The following is a 23,943-nucleotide window of genomic DNA, read 5'->3' on the forward strand; positions in this document are numbered from 1 at the left end:
ATCATAGTTTCCTATAAAATTTAGTTAAAACTATGTTTCTGTTTTAGATTTTGGAGTAAATCAGTTTTGAACAGCAGGTCTGTTTTAGAGACCTTGCTGTGATTACTCTTTTCTCAACTCATAGCTTCATTACTTCTCGTTTCTAACCTTTAGTCCTTCTTAGGCGAGGTTTTGAAGTTTGCTCAAGCTTGGTAGCATTATTTGATTGTTAGCCATCCTTAATACTCACTCAAGGTGAGTTCTCTCACACCGTTGTATTGATGATTGTGTTTGCTAGTTAGCTCGTGTGTGATTATTTGAATTTATTATAAAAGCATGCTATATAAGTATTGTTTTAATTCGTACATGTGCACTGTATGTAACTAATTATGGATATGGGGACACCACCAAAGGATACGGATTTACCGGTGCGGTGGGTAGGTAAGATCACCAACGTAATACTCTTCGTGAGGTGCGGTGATTAGGGCCAAATGATACGGGATCTTCCCGGTGCGGTTCAAACCTACAAGTCCTTCTCGTAATATAGACATTGATTCGTTCTTTGTCTTTATCATTATAATTGGAAAATGGATTAGGGCTAGTAAATATGAATGTTAGTACAATGTCTGTGTTTGAATTCACTAAGCTTCGTGCTTACGTTTTTCCCTTATAACTTTTCATGTGTTAAGATTAAAGAGGCTAAGGCTTGACATGGAGCATCGGGACATCGCTACTAGTTATTTTGTTGGGACCTTATTATTATTATTACTTCCGCACTTATTTTATATGGTTATTAAGTTGATGGATTATGTTATGACTATTTCAGTTGTTTTAATTTAATTTAAGATGGGTTTTAAAAGTTTAAAATTTTTGCAAAAAAAAAAAAAAAATTGGGTGTCACACAGAGCCGCTGACAAGAATTCTCCAAATTCTAGGTCTTACAAACCTACTATCTTAAGTTCATCCAGAACTCCTCGCAAATTACAGAAACCCTTTCGACTTTGACCCAACAAGGGGTGGCCCTTGACGGGGAAGATAAGCAAGAGAAAGAACCCTTGGAGATTCCAAGTGAGAGACCAAGTTCATTAGGAAGTCTCACTCTGGGAATGGCTTAATACGCTTCGTAAAGCGTGGAAAGCTAAATCCAAGATAGTCAGGACCTCCGAGATTCTTACCAGAATCGGTCCTGTACCTCACAGACTAAACCTACTCCGCGAACTCAGTAACGTACATTTTACCCTTCGCATCTTGATCTTGAAACTGTACCTTTCCGTTAGGACCATTGTAAGTTCGACCCGACGAGATTGAGATTAACAAGATCCTCGCCTTCGTATTAGAACTGTAGTGACCCTCGACAGAGAGGTAAAGCGGACGAAGCAACGCCATCTCCATTTAGTGAAGGTTCGTTGGGATACCAACCGAGGACCCGATTTCACTTAGGAGTGTGAGAACCAATCGATTAGAAAGTTTCCACCTCATGACTCGATCATTCATGCCTACTTCCTTACCTAAATTCTAATTTCGAGACGAAATTCCCTTTAACAAGGGGATGATGTGACAACATGGAATTTTCATTCGGTCAAACCATAGCAGTCAATAACATCATATTATAAGTCAAGTTCACTTTTACTTGTTTTTGGGAAAATTAATTTCGTTTGATTATTTTAATATTATTCTTTAAACGCACGGGTAAAAGAAAGTGGCGTCTCGGGTTTTGAAATTTAAAAACCGCAAACAACTCGTGTCTTAGAAGTTCGCAGCCAAACTTTTAAGTTTGGGTCGAAAAATCATCCAAAAATCGTAAACTCATGCATAAACATGAGTTTACTCCCCAAGACTAGTCATTCTTGTGTTTACTCCCCAAACACCAAAAGAGTAAACTCCAAAATATCCTCTCAAGTATCATCCAAGTTTTTATTCAAAATCTTCAATCTAGTAAGTGTTTCTAGCCCTTTCAAGTTAGTATATCACTTAATCTAGTGATTGTACATCCTTTAATCCATCCATTTTTGTGTTTTGATTAGTTTTCCAAAAACACCAAGAACACACACAAAGTGTTCTTGGACTTTTAGCTCAATTCAAGCTTCCTTATGTAAGTACTTCTATCCTAGCTACCTATGCATGTTTATACCAAGGAAAAGTCCCAAGAACACCAAGTTAAAGGTGTTCACGGTTTTGGGAGGTCCCAAAACCATAAACACCAAAAATAGGGCCAAAATGGTGTGTTAGGGTGCCTAGATGCTTCACAATGCCTTAGGGACTTGTCTAGATTCATCCTTGATGAGTTTATCACACAAAAAGAACCAAAATCATACATTTTTATGTGTTTACGGTTTGGGGATCTCCCAAAACCGTAAACACCCCAAATGTTGGGTAAAAGTCCCATAAATGTTCCACGGTTGTTCCTTATGTCTAAATCTAACCTAGACTATTGCCATGTTTGAGCTAAGGACTTGAAAACCGCCAAATACCAAAATTATGAGTTTAAGGTAGTAAACTCATGAGTTTAAGGTAGTAAACTCATGGAGAAATGGTACTTAGACCGTAAACTCCATTTAGGAGTGTTTTGATGCCACACAACACTTCCTAAGGCTAAATCATGAAGTAGGAATGCTTGGAATAGCTTAGAAGACTTCAAAACAACAAAGGGTCAAAAGGTTAGGATTTTACGACCGTAAACTCAAGAGTTTATGACCGTCAACTCAATGGGTGTTTGTTCTTAGGGAGTAAACTCATTTTAAGAGTGTTCCTTGAACCCCAATCATACTAGCCTTTCCCTACAACACTTAGATGCACTCCTTAATACTTATAACACTTATACAAAGTGTTTGTCATGCCCTAGAGTGTCTTGACTTGTTTATTAGTTGTTTAAAGACTAATTGTTTATATACATATATCCTTATATGTTATTAGGATCTTTGTGCGTGTCTAAGTCTTCACTTGACACCAAGCACTTATCTGACACTTCCTTCCGATCCACTTGCTACAGGTGACTTCATACCCCTTAATCAATGTTTTAAATGTTTTTAAATACGTTATGGGTGGGATACAAGTAGAATCATGCTACTTATTATATCAATCACATGTGATTAATAAGCAGCATTCAAATGATTGGCTACTCATTAGCTATTTTACCAAACAGTTTCCTTCAAATGTTTTTCATAAACACTTTATATGTTTAAAACTCCTTATTTAAACTATACATTTTACTCTGTATGTTTCATTTCAAACTCATTTACAATTGTGTTTCAAACAAATGTTTCTTTATACTTAAATTGTTTTATCAAACCCACGCTTCTAACCCGTTTTATAGATTGACAAGTCATCCTTTTCTTAGATAATAATTATGTTCAAAGGTTTTACAAAACTTATTTTATCCTTTTATATTATCAATTGCATGCCTCTATATGTATAGTTATATAAGAAATGTTTAAAAGACTTAGGAAGGCTATCCACCCTATTTCCTTTTCGCGCTTGAGATGTGGTCTGGTGGAACATCGGGTATCCATCCAAAGGTTGTTTAAATATTAGTTATATATCATATGTACATATATAGTCATAAAGTTCCTTCCAGTTCATCCAATGCCCTTGGGTAGCAAGGGTATACTTCCATGTTCATACGTACCAGTTATATTACTAGTAAGCTACCATATGGGTAGTTTAGGAAGATACTAGAACTATTACTAGAACGCGATAACATACAATGAGTCAATTCATTCATGAGTCAATAAATGCTAGATAGAGAGAACACATTACAGCTAGTACACATAGTACATTACTATACATGCTAGATAGAGAGAGAACACATATTACAGCTAGCACACGTTGAACATTACAGTACACTACTATACTATTACATGAGTACATTTACATGATAACGTTTACATGAATACATCTACATGAGTACATTTACATAGATACGTTTACGTGAGTACGCTTACATATACAGGACAGACATCACTAGGTGCTATAACATGGAACGGGCTCAGGGTCTAACTATACCGATGAATCACAACACAATTGTGATAGTTATATCAAGTATACATGATCATAGTAATGTGGATTTGTCATGGCGTGCATATATGCATGGGCGTGTAAAGGTCTCAAAATCCCTTTGACAGGGGAGCGTATGGCCTAGGATCTAGCCATCACATTATACCTTATCCCTCAAATAAGGCAATAGGAGTACAGAAGTAGTTATTTATTACAAATACTACAGTACTCAAGAAGAATTACCCTAGACTTAAGGTAATTAGTACGGTTGTAGTTTGACACTACACCATAGTACTATTTCATTTTCCCATTGCATTCACTTCGTGAACATTCACACGACGCACGGTAATGTTGAAACTATAGTTTTGCTTAACGATAGTCAGAATTGGGAAAATACACACCCTTACAAGAGCCACACACACATACACTAGATGCCTTGGTAGAAGGATACGATTAGTAGGAAACATAGGGCTTCCTAGGATCATACAAAACATTTTTATACATACAGTTCATATACATTTTCAATACTTATGTAACACCCCGAGATTCAGGTACATTTCTTCCATCCTTGTTCTTTATTGATTGGGCATGTTTAGTCCTTGAGTGGTGGGATTGTAACAACTGAGTACGCTGGGCGTACCAGAGGGGTACGCTGCGCGTACTCATGCGCTTAATTTGGACGCGGAGTCGCCAAGGTACGCTGGGCGTACCTAGAGTTACATCGGGCATACCCCACCCAGGTGCAAAAACCCTAATCCATCTTGTGCACTATTTAAAGGGTGTTATGGCTCATTTCTCAGCCTCCATGTCAGTGAGTGAAACCCTAAACGAGAGCCCCATCGTCCTTAGTGTGTGAGAGTGTTGATTTGAGCTTTTTGGTGCTTTAGTGACTTGGTGAAGAAGAAGGAAGAGAGTTCTTGGAAGCTAAAGCTTGAGGTGCCATTTTGGATCTAAGATCTACAGAGAAAAGGGCTACACTTGGAGGTATAAAGTTCAAAACTTTCCTCTTCTTTTGGTTATTGTTGTATGTGCCCTTTTTAGGGCTAAAAACCCCTAAAGGTGGAGACTTTATGAGCGTAAAGTGCTCCATGGTCTGAGATTTGTCCCCTTTCAGTGTTATTGGTGATTTAGAGCCATAAAGTTTCCATCTTCGATGTTAGTTTGAAGTCATGCATGTGTATTTAGCCTTCTAAAGTTGAAGGTTGGATCATTGTGAGAGTTGGTGACTTGTTCAGCCATGCAAAGGCTTAAAGTCATCAACTTTATGGATTAAGGGGCTTAGATAGGGTCAGATCTAAAATATGGACATAGGTCTTAACTGTTTAAGGCCTCAAGAGCTTAAGGGATGAAGCAGGGGAGTACGTCAGGCGTAATCCCTAGTACGCTTCGCGTACTGGGTGGCGCTCCCCGATTCTGAGGTGCAGCCGGGTACACTCAGCGTACACATCTGGTATGCGCAGCATAACCCGGAGAGTTGAATTTTGGTTAACTTTTAGGGTATGGTCTATTGAGGGGCCTTTGAGTTATGAGAGGGGTAAAATGGTCTTTTACCCTTCTGAGAGTGTCATAAGAGATCATAGTCTAGAATTTGAGAGTTATATTAAATAGAGTGTTTATTTCATATGATTAGGCAGAGGCTAAGCCAGCGTTTACCGAGTCAGAGATTTACCGAGATACCCGAGGTGAGTCTTCTCACTATACTTTACCTAGAGTGGTAATAGAGTTATGTGACAGAGTACTATAGAGTTATATGCCAGTGTGATTGCATGTTATTTATGTGTTGTGATTTATTCTGATATGTGATACACATGATTCAGAGTTACAGAGTTGGGACTTTCGGGTCCCTAGAGTTGGCCCACAGAGAGTTCGGGCTGGAGGGCCCCCACTGAGACACATTGACCAGAGGGTCAACAGAGTTACAGCCTCGAGTGGCTATTATGTGTTAGTGTGGTATTTTGGGTAACTCACTAAGCTTTTGCTTACAGTGTTCAGTGTTATGTGTTTCAGGTACCAGTGATGACCGCGGGAAGGCATCGGCTTGATTCGTACACACACACATGGGATTTGATGTATTTTGATCTTGGGAGATATTTTGTGAACAAAAACATGATGCTATGACATTTTATGAATGAATGGTTTTGTTAAAAATGTGTTTACAATTGCGAAAAATTGTTTAATTTTTATGGTGTTACAACTTACAGTTTATATACATTTTCAATACTTACAATTCATATACATACAAATACTTACATACAAATTAAGACACTAAAATACTTATGATCTCACCAAATTTAAAGCTGATACTCTCTTTCAAAATAACTTGTATCCTCAGGTCAACCATAGACAGGTACCGATGCAAGGTTCAGAGAAGATGGTGCTCGTTCAAGACTCATCTTTCATTTTGTTTATACTTTAGTGTCTATTATAATTTGACAGAACACTTGTATTAAAATTATATTATTAATGCAATGGATGATGTTGTTGCTTGTTTACTACTTTTCATTGTTGTGATACTGTACATGACGTCCTCCGCCCCAGAACGTTTCCGCCGTTCTTGGTTTTGGGGTGTGACATACACTAACAACTACAGTAATGATGTCAATTCCATGTACAAGGAACCCTAGGCTAGTAGGCATCATATATTCATGCAAGTTTATCATACGATTCCTGAAGATCCCTAGCCTAGCACTAGCATGTTGTTCTAACATATCATAATATCAAATAACTGTATGGTATTTTGGGGTTTACTTACAGGCTCTAACTGATCGTACCCTCTGCATCCTCCATCCTTTATTTTAGAAAACCGTTTAAAAAAATTTCCCAAAAATTCCCTTGATTTGAGGCTGGATTCATACGAGTGTTCCTCCAATTCACTCAAACCAAGGCTCTTATACCAACTTGTAACATCCATCAATTTTACGCCAAATTTAAACTTTTTCAATCATAAATAAAACTCAATGGTATTGTTTACAAAAAAATGTTTTCAAATCATTATTGAATCAGAGTGTCCCAAAAGCCAGATCATAAGGATGAGAAGCGATACAGTCACGCCTTCACCTTGCCATGATCTCCTAAAGTACCTGAAACAACAACTGAAAATTGTAAGCCCGATGGCTTAGTGAACTACCCCCAAAATACCAATACTACACTTATAATACCATATCAGTAATAAACAATCAATCAACATGCATACTGGGCCATCGGCCTGACTGGACCGCCCTACAGGGCCTACAGTCTAACTGAATCTATACCGAGCCTTCGGCATGACTGGACCGCCACGTGGGCCTACAGTCTCCCCGGACCGCTCATAGGGTATGTTGGCCTTCAGCAAAAAGCAGGACCGCCTCAACCCAAACAACGATCAAATAATCATGTGCGCATAACTAGCATATACTGGCATATACGGACATCAAATATATCTATCTTACTGATCATCAATCATAACAATCTCTCAAAACTGGAGCACCAACTTAGCAGGCCACTAACATAACAATCGCTAAGGATCATAAAAGCATAGCATATTGTCTATCCTGATTCCGATCTATCAAATCGTAACCGCATATGTCATATCATAACCATAATAACTAAAGGGCCGGCCTTGGTGCCTTGGACCATTTGATATAGTGACGGTAGCTCACCTTGCAGATGTCGACTCGGTAGATAAACTCCAACTCTCGGATCACTTTCCAAAGACTCCACCACCTATTACCATAATACGAATATACCCATAAGTCCTCAACCTTACAAGGTACTCCATAAACAACCTAGTCAACCTTTGGTCAAAGTCAAAGTCCTCAGTCAAGGTCAACAATCCATGTTGACTCTAACTCGTAGAGTACCCTCGGCTACTCGACGAGTTCCTTGAAGTACTTGCCCACTCGCCGAGTCACCGGGGTGACTCATCGAGTTCCTTCGATTTACGATCGAAATTCTACGGCCACTCGTCGAGTTTCCTTCATGCAACTCGACGGATACGCATGCATACATAACTTGGGGAAATCTCACCTGACTCGCCGAGTTGTTCATGCCACTCGTCGAGTCTATGGCAATCTCCAACGGACTCGCCGAGTTGTTCTTACAACTCGTCGAGTTCATGCCTATCTTCACATGACTCGCCGAGTCGACCATGCAAATCGTCGAGTCCCTTCAGTCCTTTTTGCCATACAGACTCATTTGAGCCATGCAGCGGCTCCAAACTATAGATCCAAGCTTCTAAGGCATGCTTTTAACGTAAAGTTGCAAACTTTACGTCCATGCATAGCTATAAAGGCTCCAAATGTCCAATCCAAGCCCGTAATGGGGTTTCCTACCCAAGGAAGGTTTCATTCACGCCCAAACCAGAAACTTTATAACTCTAGGACTTAAGAGGGGTCCAGATCTAAAGTTACAACTTCAGATCTAGCCCATAGTCCACCTTATCAACTCAAAGATCCATAAAAGCCCCAACTCAACCAAAAGAGATCTAGAAGGGAAAAGAAGTAAAGGTGGCGACTTGATACCTCTGGAAGATGCTAACTGAGGTAGATTCTGATTCTCACACTTTCCTTGCTCCAACTCCCTTGCCTTCCAAGTTCCTGCTCTCCAAAGATCTTCCTCCCAAGATTAATACACACACAATAGAGCACCAGACGAATTAGGGTTTCTTAAGAGCTTCTCAAGAATTGTAAAGAGGCCAAGGGAGGCTTAAGCCTCTTTAAATAGGGTGCAAAACCCCGGGATTTAGGGTTTCATCTGCCAGCTCCTACTCGGCGAGTAGGTTACTAAACACGCAATCCCACCCCACTACTACTCGACGAGTAGGGCAACAAACTCGTCGAGTAGGTATTAAAACCAAAGAAACTCTTATTTAAATTAATACCTGAGAATCGGGGCGTTACAACCACATTGCTTATATAGTTAAAACAAGAAAAAATATATTGATTTTTAAGGAAAAGCCGATCAACCATATGGACCATTTTTATAATTCGGTCTATTGTTTATAGTTATTATTTATAGTTATATTATAGGTATCGTTGTTTTATCTTTGCCTAAATGTGATGTTGATCCCATATGATGGTCGATATCATATAAGGAAAGGCACAACGCGGGGGAAGGGACATAGCTGAAAATTGAATCCTCTCTAATAAATGAAGATTTTTTTTGCCACTTGTCATATTCTCATTCAATTTTTTAAATGTCATTTTGTAGTAATATTGAATTAATTCTTTTTCCACATATCATTTTATGAGTTTTTCTATTTTATTAAAATTCACATAATATTTTAATCTAATAATTAAAATAAATATAGTAATAAATGGATATCAATTTCATTAATAAACTTACTTTTTAATTTCAAAATTCCCAGAATTAAAGCTCATTAATTTCTTTTATTTATTTAAATTATTTGTTTAAATTTAAATGATAAAAAAACATTTCCTTTATAATAATTCATTATTTTTCTTCTTTTCTTATAAATTCAAAGTTTTCAAATATTTTGACATTTATATTTAACTTTTTTTGTTAAATTAACTCATGTAATATATGGGTCTCACAACTATTGTGTTAATATAACAATCAGCTAAGCCAATCACATTCAAAACAAAAGACGAGTAGTCGATGTATTCGATTTCAGGAGAAACACAATCACAAATCAACCGTTAAAAAACCATCACACAAACTGCAAACTACAAAACACAATCGTGATTGTCGATTGACGATTGAATAGCCCATCTACCCATAGATGCCTTCATTCGCGAAATCATAATACCAAATAACAAAACATAATCCAAAATGAGTATGTGGAAAACACGAATATACAATCACACTTGCTTTTATGGTAATTTCGTATTTCTGATTTTGTATATCTAGTTGGTTTTCTGATTTTTTATATCCTTTAATTTCTGATTCTGAAAAATTAAACATTTTGTTCATTTGTCTTTGAATTCTTCCAAATTGGAATGAAAGTTATGAGGAAAAGTTGTTCTTCCACTTATTTCCATTTCCTTTAATTAAAAAACTCAAGCACATCATTTTTTTTTACTTTCTTATTGCTTCTATCCATTTCCATTCTCCCCCATTGTTAAAATGAACTATGGCATAAATGGGAAATAAAATACTTTGTATCTCTTGTCTCGGTTATTGCTAAATTATAAATCAATAGATCATTTCCCATATATAAGTGTTTGATTGTTTATTAGAATTAGAAAATTAGGGGTAATTTGTGCAATCGATTTCTCTCATTTGTTCTATTTGTTGATGGGATTGTTGAATACGAAAAAGATAAATGTGACATAATGAAGGATCATCATCTATGAATTAATTTTCTATGAATTTTAACATTCAAGATTCACAAGATTCCCAAGTTCATATTACAGTCATTATTCTTTTCAAATGCTTGAATATATAAGAAGGGGATTACAATCTTGCCAACTTGACCATCTTAAAGGGCTTTTTCAGTGTCAACTTTCAAGGTTTATTAATTTCAAGGATTACTGTGTTAACTTTCATATAATTACTAATTGTATTGAACGCTCTTTTATATCATGGATTTCTTTATTGATTTAAAATTTAATAATCTTTTTAATTGTTTCATTTAATATTATGATCCTATTTTGAGCAGTATTTGAATTTATATTAAGGTTTTACTTTTATCAAAACTTCATATCTAAATGTCAAACATTCAACTCTTTTTCACCCTTCTATGGACCGGTAGGAGTGGGAACCCCGTACAATACAAGGTGCTTAGGTAGCACGCCAACATATGATGGAGCTGGAAGTCAAATTTATTTGGAAAATGCAATCAGAACCATCCAAACCCTAAAAGACGAGGAAAGGGGAACAAAAAAGCATTGGTTAGTAGACAATAAAAGGTTCGCCCCTTAGTATTTAGTATTAGATACCGAGAGAAGAGAAAATATCAACAGAATCGTGGGTCGACATTTTGGAGGATCCCATAACTAGAAATGTGTAACCGATGATCATTTTTGGCAACGCATTATGGAACGGTTTCACAAAGACGAATATACGAGCAAGTTTTGCGAAATGAACAAAACAATCACAAAAGTCAATGAGACATTCAAAAACTTGCTAAGTCAATGAAAAAGCGGGGAAAGCAATACAAATATCTTCGATGTGGCGCTTGAAATTTTAAAAATCGACAACAATACGAAGCCAATTGAAATTTGTCGATATTTGGAATTTTTTATTTACTTCCTCAAAATGGCAAGAATATTTTGGCAAAGAAGAAGGTGATTTGAAAAGAACTAAAAATTTCGAGATGAGTTACACAACTTCCTCGGATGTTTGTTAGGAGTTTGATTTGAACGAAGAAGATGAATTCAAACATAATGAGAAAGTCCACCCGATGGGTTAAAATAAGGCACAAAAAGATAGGGTCTTTGTCTAATGACTAATGCATCGGGACCCGAAAGATGAGATTTTGTGCGCAAGGTGGTAAATAGTTTTGAAATATATATTTTGAAATTCGAAAATCGTTTGTAATTCCGAAAAGAGAAATTGGCTGCGAAAAAAAAAGAGCGAGAACAAAAACAAAAAGTTCGCGATATGAAATTTTTAACGCGAGACATCGACCATATTTCTAGAGACGAGCTCGCAATGGTTTTGAAAACAAGAGATAAATTCATAAAAAATTAAATTAGACTTGTTTTGTATCTCAAATGCTTCTCCAACCTATCCCTTTCCCGCCAGCTGGTCGCTCACCACTTACCCTCGAATACACTTGCATTGTTCTTTGAATTTATGTCTAATCTACTTCAATTAGGTTCATGACTTTGTTCCAGAAGAAATCGACTACACCTCTACCTCTGCTTCCTCCCTTAGGAATCGATTCTTCAAGTGAAGTTGAAAAGATATTCAACATATTGAAGTTGAAAATTTTGTTGATGGTTATGATGGGGGATAAGCAATTACAAGAGAGAGAGAGAGAGAGAGAGAGAGAGAGAGAGAGAGAGAGAGGCTACCTTTTGAAGCTGAAGCTACAATTGCAAATTTGGTTAAAGACTAGACAAAGTTGAGACTACATAGATTGAAGGAATGGGTGGATACAAATATCCAACATAAGGTAACTTCATTAAATAAATAGTAATGTACTTTACCAAGAATTCCTATTATAGCAACTTACTTTCGTTTTTAACCATAACAGAAATCGATTTTTAATTTCTTTATGATTATGACTAAAACCAAAATTATCACTAGATTGGAAGTACGTTGCTATTATGAGTAAAAGTCAACGCATTGGATTAGATTTCATTTAGAAATACTTTGTCCCTCTTATGTCCATTAAATAACAAAAACACCACCCAATATTTCAAAATAATAAAGGTATGTTGCTAAAATATGTAATTTTTTTCTTTATGATTTTGTCCATGGCATGCTCTTTTATCATTGTGTTTCTTTCTTAACTATATTGCTATTGTAAAATAGATAGTGCAAAAAAAAAAAAAAAGACTTATGGTTTACCACGGAATCATCTATTAGTTATTAAATTATATTTTAACATATTTAATTAAAAAAATGAGAGGTGGTTGTGGTGCTGATACGACATCCTAACTATTAGAAAATAATTGATGTTTTGGTCTCGAAAGAATGCACGGATATTGTTTTAGGTGTTTATTTTTTGCAAATTTTGTTTGTATTAATATGAATTTTTTAAGCAAAAAGTTCCATTTCATTTTTATTTTATAAATTCATGTAGTATACGTGTTCGGCATAAACATAAGGGTATCATTAACTTAACTTATCTTATCTGTCTTGGACATGGAAAACTAATAGAATAATCTGACTCTTAACATAATAATAACAATAATAGGCATATTGGGGTATAACATAATATATACTTAAAATAATACGCTCTAATTGTAATTAAACTTTAGATAAAATATCATCAAGAGTGACAACAATATCCTTATACAATTTCCAGACACGTGGCACATCCTTATCCCTCGCTGCATAATCTAACCCTGTGACATCATTAAAAAGTTTGGAATAAAGATTCCGAAGTTGAGGTCTTTCCATTCCAGGCTTCCCTTGAATTATCGTATAAATGTCTTGTTTCAAATAAGAAGCACTCTTCCTCAATTCCTTTTGCGCCTCTTTCCATGATTCCAATTCCAACAGATCTTTCACTTGTACCAAACTCATTGCATGTTCTCTGATTCCATTCTCTGCTTCCTCCACTGTCTGGTCAGGAACAGTCATTCTAAACATGTCTAGAATCGACGATTCAGCTGCATATGCTTGTTGGGATTGGAATGGAATTGAAGAAGAAAGGAACAGAAATAGTGATGTTGCGTTTCTTCTTGTGATATGGGTGCGTTTACAATGCAATTTTGTTTCTTTCATGCGCTTTTCATTGTATTTTCCTGCACATAAAAATGTGAACAGTTAAAATGGTATTAATTCAATCGTAATAATAAGAAAATTATACATTTCAATTTTATCGTTGGTTGTGTGAAGAGTTATCATATTAAACAATTACTAACAATTAAAACGTTATGATTTTAACAAAGCATCCAAAATTGTGTAACGCGATTTATCTTTACCTGAAAGAGCAAGAACATCAAAAGTTGTCATCTGCCAAAGTAAAGCAACCATTCTTCTACAACATGGACATCTTGTTTAATGTTGAGACGTGAGAGTAAATATATCAATTATTAGTCTGCAAATAAGAATAACATTAGGGCTAATTTCATCATTTTATATCATGCCTGATTTTAATAAGGAAAAAAAATGTAACGCAACCATTTTAATATCATGCTACATTTGATTAGGGACATTATAGCGTTTTCTATATGTAATAAGAGGAAATGGAAATATGAGTCTTTAATAACAAATAACTGAGACTTAGTTACCTTAATAGGGTAGTTTATAAGTAACATAACCATTATATGCTACTCCTGTATGTCCCTAAGCTTAAAGAATATTATAAATGTTGACGATAACCAATTACTTGTTGGAACACAAAATTTTGTTCATATCTCTAGCAACCATGTACATAACTTGCTTCGTACAACTTATAACACATTCTTATTTCAGATATCACCAGAGATAATCAACAAGAAATGAACATATACAATTGTAAATTAACATCGGAATAGTACTATGATAGGGACAGAAAACATTACGGAGCCACAGAGGAATCGGCAGTGAGCCTTGAATACTTTTGCTCTTCATGTTCCTCTCGCTCAAATTATCTTCGATTTTTCCAAATAACATTCAATAATGAATGGCTGAAAATATGAGACACAAGCTTTTAGATATTTGCGATATTTTACGATTTTAGCCCTTCCCTATCCATTATTTTCTCAGATAGCACCAAGGCCAAAAGCATTGAGCAGCTGCTTGACCTTATTATCGTTTTCTTCAATGGTGTGCCGCTTGCCAAGTGTGTTGTAACCGGGTTTTCTAAATTTTTCATTTTTCAAATTTTGCGAGCTTGAAACTTTATCTCCATCACTTGAATTTAATTTAATTAGATTTTACAACACAGTCATTTTTCACATTTTTTTTGCCAAGTCAGACATTGTGCGGGTTTTTTCGGGTTTTATAGCCGAAACTGATTATTCGGGTATTTATGATCCAATACCCGAACTAACCGCTCCATACCAGGATCTATTATCGAGCCAATTTCATAATATCGGTCCGGTAACATCCCTATGTTAAAGTATTGTTAATGTATGTGCTTGATTTTTTTTCATTTTAATATATAGGAGATACCTAATGTAAAATAAGATATGTGCAAAGTTCTTGAAGTTCTCTTAAAAAAAAACTCTTATGGAGAAAGAAAACTCCAACATATATACACATAAATGGTCATTTCATACTGATATAAGATACACTAACAACTAATTTTGATGCTTGTTTAAGATATATAATTACAATCGCATTAGGATGTATTACAATTTACAAGTAACCTCAATGTCATATCATACCGGTATAAAATACACTAACAACTAATTTTAATGTTTGTTTAAGATATATAATTACAATCGCTTTAGGATGTATTACGAATAACCTCTTACGTGGCATTGAGTTGGCATCATGTGGAGCTAAGATACACTAACAACTAATTTTGATGCTTGTTTAAGATATATAATTACAATCGCTTTAGGATGTATTACAAGTAAATGGTCATATCATACTGATATAAGATACACTAACAACTAATTTTGATGTTTATTTAAGATATATAATTACAATCGCTTTAGGATGTATTACAAGTAACCTCAATGTCATATCATACCAGTATAAAATATACTAACAACTAATTTTAATGTTTGTTTAAGATATATAATTACAATCGCTTTAGGATGTATTGTGACTAACCTCTTATGTGGCATTGAGGTGGCATCATGTGGAGCTAAAATTGCATCCAAATTATTGCATCCTTATTTATGTCATTTTTTATTTTTTTTATATTCCTTAAATTATATAAACTAAAAATAATAACGTGGCATCATAACATCCTATTTCGGTTTTGTTTGGGTTATGAGGAAACACATGCTTTCGTAAGAATCCACAATGAAGAAACATGATTCACATGTAAGAGTGTAAGAAAAACTTAACATTTACACTCTTCAAACCTTCGATGTCCAAACATATCATATGCAAGAGTATGTATGAAACTATAACATACTAATGTCACTACCAAATTTACAACTTAATCTTATTAGAGCCACAAAGTAGAAAGTGTAGTGGTATGATTATCGTCTAGTAACGAACAAGCATCCTATAAATATCTAGACAAAGCACACAAGGAAAAGAAAGTAGGTTGCATCAGGATTGTATGAGGTGGATCAAGCCTTCATAGGTGTGACCTTGTTATTCCAAGGTAAAGTCATTTTCGACATACACATGGGCCTTAAGGGGTGTGATCCTTATTCAACCTAATTTTGGTCTTGGATGATTCCATTGATTTAATCTGATTCTTTGTTTCTAAAGATTTCTTAGTTTGGTGTTCATATCATCCATATCATAGAGATCTGATCTTCAGTTCTAGTATATTGACACATTGATTACACCCTAATCTATGAATCTAATCTAAGGGAGCAAGTAGAGTTCAAGTTTTTGTGGAGTTCATGTTGGAACAATAACCTATTAGTTAGTATGACCTTCAGACTATTCTTGTAATGTTTTTTTGACATATAGGGTGCAATTATAGTGTGTACCATAATATTTGTCATATGACATATCATGTCCCTTGGATTAATTTATGTAGTATGATGGACATGACATTTATCCATAACTTGGGGACCTATTTTGTGTGGTTCCAAGTACTTTCCATATGGTGTAATTGACAAATAAATACACACATTTGAGAGGGTGTACATTTTAAGAGGGAATGACGTTTCTTCCTTCTGCATTCTCAATCCTCTTTATAAACACCATTATAGTGTGTGTAGTTAAATCCATCAAAATCAATAATTTATACATCATTATATGAAGTGGAAGAATCATAATATTGAGATCATCATCTTCAACATCAATGGAATTTCATATTCTTCAAGTAAGTATTCTTCGAGTAATCTAGGGTTCTTCGTGTATATGTATCTATTAATCTTGGATTATGCGTTAATTACAAGATGTGGTATCAGAGCATGGTTTAATTTAGAATTATCAAGCCCTAAATTTCAATTTTTAAATTTATGATTCATGCCCTAACTGAAACGACGTATTGGAATTTTGAAAAAACCATATACTCCCTGATTTGGGTTTGTTCGTAGAAAAGATTTTAATGACACAACAGGTTATTAGGACAGTGATGTTTGATCTTATCCTAAAAATGTAAAAGTCCTCTTTTCTTTGTGCTCCCATTCATCATATTTTAATTCACTTCAATATTAAGAAGACGAGAATGTTTTGTTTTTTGAATAATGAGACTAATTTCAACCCTAATTTAAACACAGAATGGGCCAAGCCAAAGAAATGACTGTCTGAATTTTTCATTAGTTTGAATCAAATATTTTTTTTCCTAGAAAAGTAGTCAACATTCATTAGACCAAATATTTCTTTTCTAAACTTATATTTTCTATAGTGCGTTTGAATCGAGTTTAAAGAAAAAAATCAAGAACATAAATCGTTAAGAACACAATCATAAATAAGTTATGTTTGGCTCAATGATTCGTTAGAAAATGTATATGAGTACAAGAGAGAGAAAGTGAACGAAGTGCTCAAAAGCTACTCTCTACTTCTATAATATCCCTATTTATAGGGTGATACAGACTCTCAAAGACTATGTAAGGACTAGACATTACACTTCAACATCTAACAGTGCCTTACAAAATACATACATAGCAAAGCGCTAGACTTCGACACCATAAAGACCAAATAGGACTTCGACACCTCACTAGACATTTCGACACTTACAATCTCCCCCTTAGTGAGAAGTGTCGAACTCATGCCATCGACTTCATGGTCTAGTGAAGTACTCTATGAACCTCTATATACCAAATAATCGTCTTTCGAATTTCAGCCTTATCAACCATCTTATTTCGTTTGCAATTGTTGAGACGAACTAAAAGTCTTGTATATTGAGAGTTATTGTACCTCTCTACTTCACAAAATTGAAACAAAAACTTAGTCATTTTACCATTCTCACTTTTTCCTTGAAAAACAACTCCTAAAAGTTTATGCATAATCTCCCCATCAATATAATCTTTGAGATCAATCTTCCCTTTCAGCATTGACTGAGGAACCTTCGAAATCCTATTAACAGCCATTGCTAGCTCGATATTAGTAACTGCCAGGCAATCATAGTAATTATCTATGAATACCTTGATATGAGCAAACCCTATAAGGAAATCATTCTTGTTGTTTACTTGAAGCTTCGAAACATCAACAATGCTTAGAATATTTGTCACATTAATCAGGTCATTCAAGTTCATCAAAGGGAAGTCAGCGATTGAAAAGTCACATACTACATTATTCGCTCTGACAACAAAATAACAAAAATTCTGCGGTAGACCTTTGAACAAATTCTCTCTTGAAATATTCATCACTTTAACAATCTTTACTAAAGACCATACTTCCTCTTCTTTCTTACCCAAAACTGCATGAAATATCATTTTCAGTCTTTTATATGCATCTTTGTCATCGAACTGATCAACCAACTTATATTGTGCAGAAACAAACATCATGTGATTTATCGGAAAATCAAGTTGGTTAAAGTCATAGTTTTCAGTATCATAACTCTTCTTTGGAGCTTTATGAAAATCATGCATTTTCCCCAAAGAAACAACTCGTTCGATAGTTTCATAGCACCAGTGTTTGCTGGGATCACCCTTGTTCAAACCTAGTGGATCATTTTGTCTTAGCCTCAGAATACTGTTTATTTGTCTTTTCCTTTCAATTTCCAGCTCCAAATTCTAGTTCTTCTCTTCTTTAGAAGGATTTATCTCAATGCCTTTCCCTTTATGTCCCTTATCATCTTTCGAAGGAGGTGGTTTCAAACATGACCCTGAGCCTCTAACACTTTCTCCAATAACAATCCCTTTCGTTATCGGTCTTCATGTTGTAGTTGTAGAAGTGGTTGTCAACGAAACTGGAAGTGATGTACAAATTTGAGTCAATATCACCTTCCCTACAAGTTTAAGCTTACCAGCATCTTTCAACGGGGCAACACCTTCGCATCCTTTTTCTCCCCCTTGCACCTTCGCAGGTGGAGCATTAGTTAGTAATAGAAGTACGAACTTAAGGATGGGATCAAGCTCCGCCATGATGTTTGTGTTGGATTAATGTCTAAGTCCATAACTATAATTGGTAAGACTTGACCCGACCCGGCATGGTCCATTTGGGTTGCATGGCATCATGCATTTGGATAAACTGTAATGAGAGAAATAACACTTAAGGTTGTTTAATATATTATAAGTTCTAATATATTAATAAGATTATTTAATAAGTATTGATCAAGAATTAATCTAGGATTAATTAAGTGATCAAAAGAAGACTAATTAAATATATGGGTTGATTGTGTAAATCATTCATTCTTATATATGTGGGCTTGTGATCCAAGATTCCTTATGTTGGACTAAGTCCATAGGATGACCCATGGATACTCCATGGAGATTAAAATCCATGGAGCATAAGGAATGGGTAAAGTTATGAGTTACATGGTGTAACCCTAATAGCCACCATATAAAGGAAATCCCATGGCTCATGAAATTGTGGACAGTATGTGAGAATGAAGGGCTAGCCGATTTTATGAAGTGTGGATATTCTCTCAAGTCTTTCCAAGTGTATTTGGTGTTGTGTGAACCATTTGAGGTGTCACACTTGGGGCACTAGGCACTCAAGCTTCATAAAGACTTTCTACATCAAAGAGGTATGTAATTCTAACTTGATATATTCATATGAATCATGTTATTATGCTAGTTAGGATGAATACCTTGGAAAGTTCATATTTGCATGTATAATAGAGAAAACATAGATCCAATGTATTTAGGGTTGCATGTATACTTAGGAGTGTTAGAATGCTCAAAACCCAACAGTGGTATCAGAGCTTAGGCTTGCTTTCTCTTATACTTGATGCAAATTGCTAAAAAATGCTGAAAAAATCGATTTTCTGGCTTTCTAGGCACTGGACTCGCCGAGTCCATTGATGAAATCGTCGAGTCCATGAGGAAATTCATCCTACTCGTCGAGTAGGTTCATGCACTCGACGAGTAGGAGCCCCAGACAGCATATTTTCAAGTTTTTTTGGCTGGAATTGGACTAGGAACATTACCCTAAGATGTTTTTGGACTTATAAACTTGTTTTTGATGTGTTAATGTTCATGCTAATCCAATTTCAAAGATAATTGTCAATAGATTCATGTTTTGTATTAGTTTAAGGTTTAGACTAATTACATGAAAAGGTTTGATTTGAATTACCTTGTTCTTATGAGTTGCTTAGATTAATAGAAAAGTTAATTGATTATGTGTTTTCAATCCATTTTAATCTAAGAGTTGATTCTAAAATGTGTTTTTGTAACTTGTCCTCAAGTTATATGAAAAGTCACATTTAAGTTTCATAAAACTCATAAAAGTTGGCAATGGTTACAAAAAATGAAGAGTCTTGTCCTCAAAGTTATGGAGGTTCAAGAGTCACTTCATTAAATAATAAAATGTGTAACCTTAATTAATTCCATAAGTTAGAAAATAAAGAAAAGTTACATTCTTTAATAATTTAAAGTCTTCCATAACTTGTCCTCAAGTTATGGAACATGAAGAGTTTTTGAATTAAAACTACTTTAAACACATAAGTTATGGAATTAATTAGTTTTGAATAGTTTCAAAACTTACCCTCAAGTTTTGGAATTTGAAAAGTTTTCACTTATGAATAATTTAATTCCAAGTTAAGCCCTTAGCATTTTAAAAGTTAAAATTCAACCCTTATACTTTATAATATTATAAGTTAATTATATTTATATATATGTATAAGAGTAAAGTCAGTCTTACCGTTAGTAGGCCTCATTCACGAAGTCGGTCTATAAGGGGGTATAAGGTTACTGTCTATAAAATGGCAGCTTAATGGGTGTCCACTCTCACCCACCGCTTCCTTGACCGGTGAAGGGTCGTTAGCCGAACGGGTAGGACAATGACTATAATTCTCCCTTCATTAAAAGTATTAATGATAAATACTAAGTAACTAAACCTTTTGTAAATACCCAATCTTAGTTACTTAGGGAAAAGTGAATAAGGTGCTAATCCATGAAATTACACTTTGCACTTTGTTTAAGCCGTTAGTGGAGCGTGTGTGGCTAACCGGCACACTAACCTGGACTTAACAAGGTAGGCAAAGGGTAACTTAATATTTATCATAGTATCGGTGGAGCGTGTGTGGTTAACCGGCACATCGATTAAGGGTAAATATTAAGGGTACCCAGTATATTTGCATGGTTACTTCACACCTTGTTTTGTGATCCTCGGCATCCCAGTCACAAAACCTGAAGGGCACACTCTAGATTGAAACATGTCATTGAAAATTTCAATGAATCTCAATGATCTAGGAGTTTCAAAAACCAATTAAAACCTAATAATACATTTCGTTTATCTTTGTGGAAATTGGTGAATCGTCATTCACGTACCTTCAAATATTTTATAGCTTGGATTACGGCATCCATCTTCTAAGTTATAAAATAGTTTGTTGGGTCCTAGCCTTAATATTTCATATTGGGTGTCATATTAAGGACTTTAAATCAACTATCTTGAATATCTCCCAAAAAGATGTCTGGTTTAGACATTTATGATCTTCCCAAATCTCTTGAAACAAGCTTTCCTAAATGAATATGATGTCCCATGGAAATCATACTTCTTTCACCTCCTCCAATTATTCTCCCTAACCCACAAGTTCTTGAAGAGTTTAAGGTCACTCAAGCCCTATTGGAAAGTAAAGGTATATGTGTGGTCACATCTTGGAGATGTAGTCACATATTGACAAGCCGGGAGAGTTGGGTGTCAAAGTCTTGAGAAAGTCGGTGGCTCAATCACTTTATAAGTCACATAGTGAGTTCCTTCGGGACTCCTATGAAACAGACTAAGACAAGACCCTTAATGATCTTATCCATTTGCTAAGATCAACTTCCTAAAACTTTATGGACATTGACAATGATGACATTAGATATCCAGTAAAGCTCTCTCTTCCCAATGGAAAGGGATCGACCATAGTCAGCTCGGTTGACCATATGGTAAAGAGAAAGGCTAAGTCTGTGATAGTCCCATGTTCCATTACCAAAGCGTCCATATGTTAAATTGCCAAAGGAAGGGGCATTGGTTGCGAAGCTGCCAATTTACCTAAGGGTGTTAAAGTCAATAAGTTTGACTCTACTTCAGGTAAAGTCCACTATCTAACTCTGCTAAGTTTCTATTATGAGATTCTTATTACATGATGTGACTGGGTCACATGTTGGTGGTTAAGAATCAAAAGGAAAAGTGAATAAACTTAAAAGAAAAGAATATGTTGAATCTGATCGCATAGATGGATTTCTATCGCATAGTTTGAAGATCGGATACTTGAGCTACTTCTTAGGAGTTATGATATATTGCTTAGGAATATATAACAACATAGTTTTCATGTGTTTTTGCACTGTAAGGATAGTTTTTCCGCAAAACTTTTAAAATAAAAGGAAAAATTTTGATTTTATTTATTTTAAAATATCCTTACAATGGCATTTGAGGAAAAAAATTGTTGCTTATATGATTCCATTAATAGCAAGAGTGGAAATATGAAATTGATTCTTTCATTTGTGGTAATGTCTAAATTTACCAAATAAAAGGAAAGATCCTGATCACCCAAGTTTCAATTGGACTGAAACTTGGAATCATGCAAGTTGTATAGCATGATGAATGAGAACTTTCAAGCATTGGGAAATTAAGACTAACTACTTGCTCACATGGATGTGTGAGTCAAGTAAAGGACTAAGGGATCGAGTACACATTCTTGTGCACTGATTAAGTCCACCACAAAAGATTGTTAAGACTATTCGTCATGATTTACTAAAGTTTAGTAAATATGGTTACACTTACAAGTTTAAGTGTAATTCTGATACATTAGAAAAATTCCAATGTATGGCAGAGCGAATAAGAAGAATCAAATTAAGGCAGAATGATAAAAGTTTCTCAAATCTGAAAAGATGGGAGAGTACTTTAGTATCAGTTTTTGTGATCATCTTAATGATTAAGAAACCATATCACAATTAGTTCTCTAAGGAAATCTTAATGCATTCTTAAGACTAAGAAGAGGAATCTTGAATTGTTGGAATGGTTAAATCAAGAAGATGACTCATACTTCGTTCCAATACAAGTTTAGAGTCATACTCCACGATTGTAACTTGAGTGATATGTCTTAAAGAAGGTTTAAAACACTTGTCAAATGTAAGAGAAAGTTTTCTACTCTTGTACATTTGAAATTGGTAAGTTGTGATGTTTTGGATAAAACAAAGACCAACTAAGGCCAATTGTGTGAAGTGTTTGTCTTGATTAGAATCCACACTATCTCTTGAATATCTGACAAGAAAGTCTTATATGTCAAGAGGACAGTGGGAGTCTTAAATGTCTTGAAAGTCTCAAGAACTAATCAAGAATAAAACATGAAGTTCTTCACTAGCACACGACTTGAGGTTCATAACCTATCGTGTTGACATATGCGGTGCCCATTCCAATTAAAGTTGGCTTTGCATATGAGTTCTTAGGGTTCTCAATTGGTTGCATAACAACTTGAAAGCAATGGTAGGCCCTTAATCTGCCAGGTGGCAAGGAATTCAGATTGAGTTCAGTCCATATGAGTTTGGATTTGTCATTATCCTTGTCTTGTGACTATGGTTTTGACAATTCACATGGATAAGAACACATACACCATTAAATCTAGGTGTCATAAGGTTTCTCTCTGATTCATGAAAATGATGGTGAGGAAACACTTTCACTAAGTAGATTTTAGCTAGATAGCAATTGTGATATTTGCATTCTCAAAGTCGTTAGTGGAGCGTGTGTGGTTTACCGGCACACTAACATGGACTTGTGATAAGTGGCAAAGGTCTAAACAATCGAGACTATGATTACGGCATCCCTTTTCATAGTTCTTATAATTGTTTAGACACACCTGTGAGCTATCTAAGATAAGGTGTATGATTATGATAAAGTTTTATCAAAGCAATCTAGTATCAGAAATCTGAACTTTGGTAAGAAAGTCAATAAAATATTGATTTCTAGAAGTCCAGCTAATTTCTGAGTACATGTCAAAGCTAGTGGGAGCATAAGTGTTATGCTAATAATCATCATGTTAGGGGGGGGCATGATAATTATGATAAGTATTGCAAGTTAGCAATGTTAATTATAGAAAACACAAGGTTTCAATTGGGAAAAAGTTGTTTTGCTATCATTAAGGGAGAGGAAATTATACTTCATCTCAAATCTAAAAGCTTAGATTGAGGTTTTAATCATATTTAGTCAAGGATACATACATATATATATATATATATATATATATATATATATATATAT

The 23,943-nt window shown here is 35.0% G+C and overlaps 1 protein-coding gene across 1 annotated transcript; it reads right to left on the reverse strand.

Annotated features, from left to right (window-relative positions):
- Positions 1 to 12,803: 12,803 nt before the first annotated feature.
- On the reverse strand, positions 12,804 to 14,251 carry LOC111902279 (psbQ-like protein 3, chloroplastic). The gene is made up of 3 exons (XM_023898132.3): positions 14,094 to 14,251; positions 13,512 to 13,627; positions 12,804 to 13,331 (listed from the first exon to the last, which is right to left on the reverse strand). The coding sequence occupies exons 2-3, from the start codon at positions 13,561 to 13,563 to the stop codon at positions 12,832 to 12,834; spliced, it is 552 nt and encodes a 183-aa protein (XP_023753900.1). The 5' UTR covers positions 13,564 to 13,627; positions 14,094 to 14,251; the 3' UTR covers positions 12,804 to 12,831.
- Positions 14,252 to 23,943: the final 9,692 nt, after the last annotated feature.

This window comes from Lactuca sativa, chromosome 4 (genome assembly GCF_002870075.4).
Source record: "Lactuca sativa cultivar Salinas chromosome 4, Lsat_Salinas_v11, whole genome shotgun sequence".
Lineage (NCBI taxonomy): Eukaryota > Viridiplantae > Streptophyta > Magnoliopsida > Asterales > Asteraceae > Lactuca > Lactuca sativa.

What these genes read in the sequence shown, in the direction of transcription:
- LOC111902279 (XM_023898132.3), bottom strand. Translation starts at nt 13,563, where the DNA reads ATGGTTGCTTTACTTTGGCAGATGACAACTTTTGATGTTCTTGCTCTT. An exon ending in TGATGTTCTTGCTCTTTCAG is followed by an intron (nt 13,332 to 13,511) that starts GTAAAGATAAAT and finishes TTTTATGTGCAG; the next exon opens with GAAAATACAATGAAAAGCGC.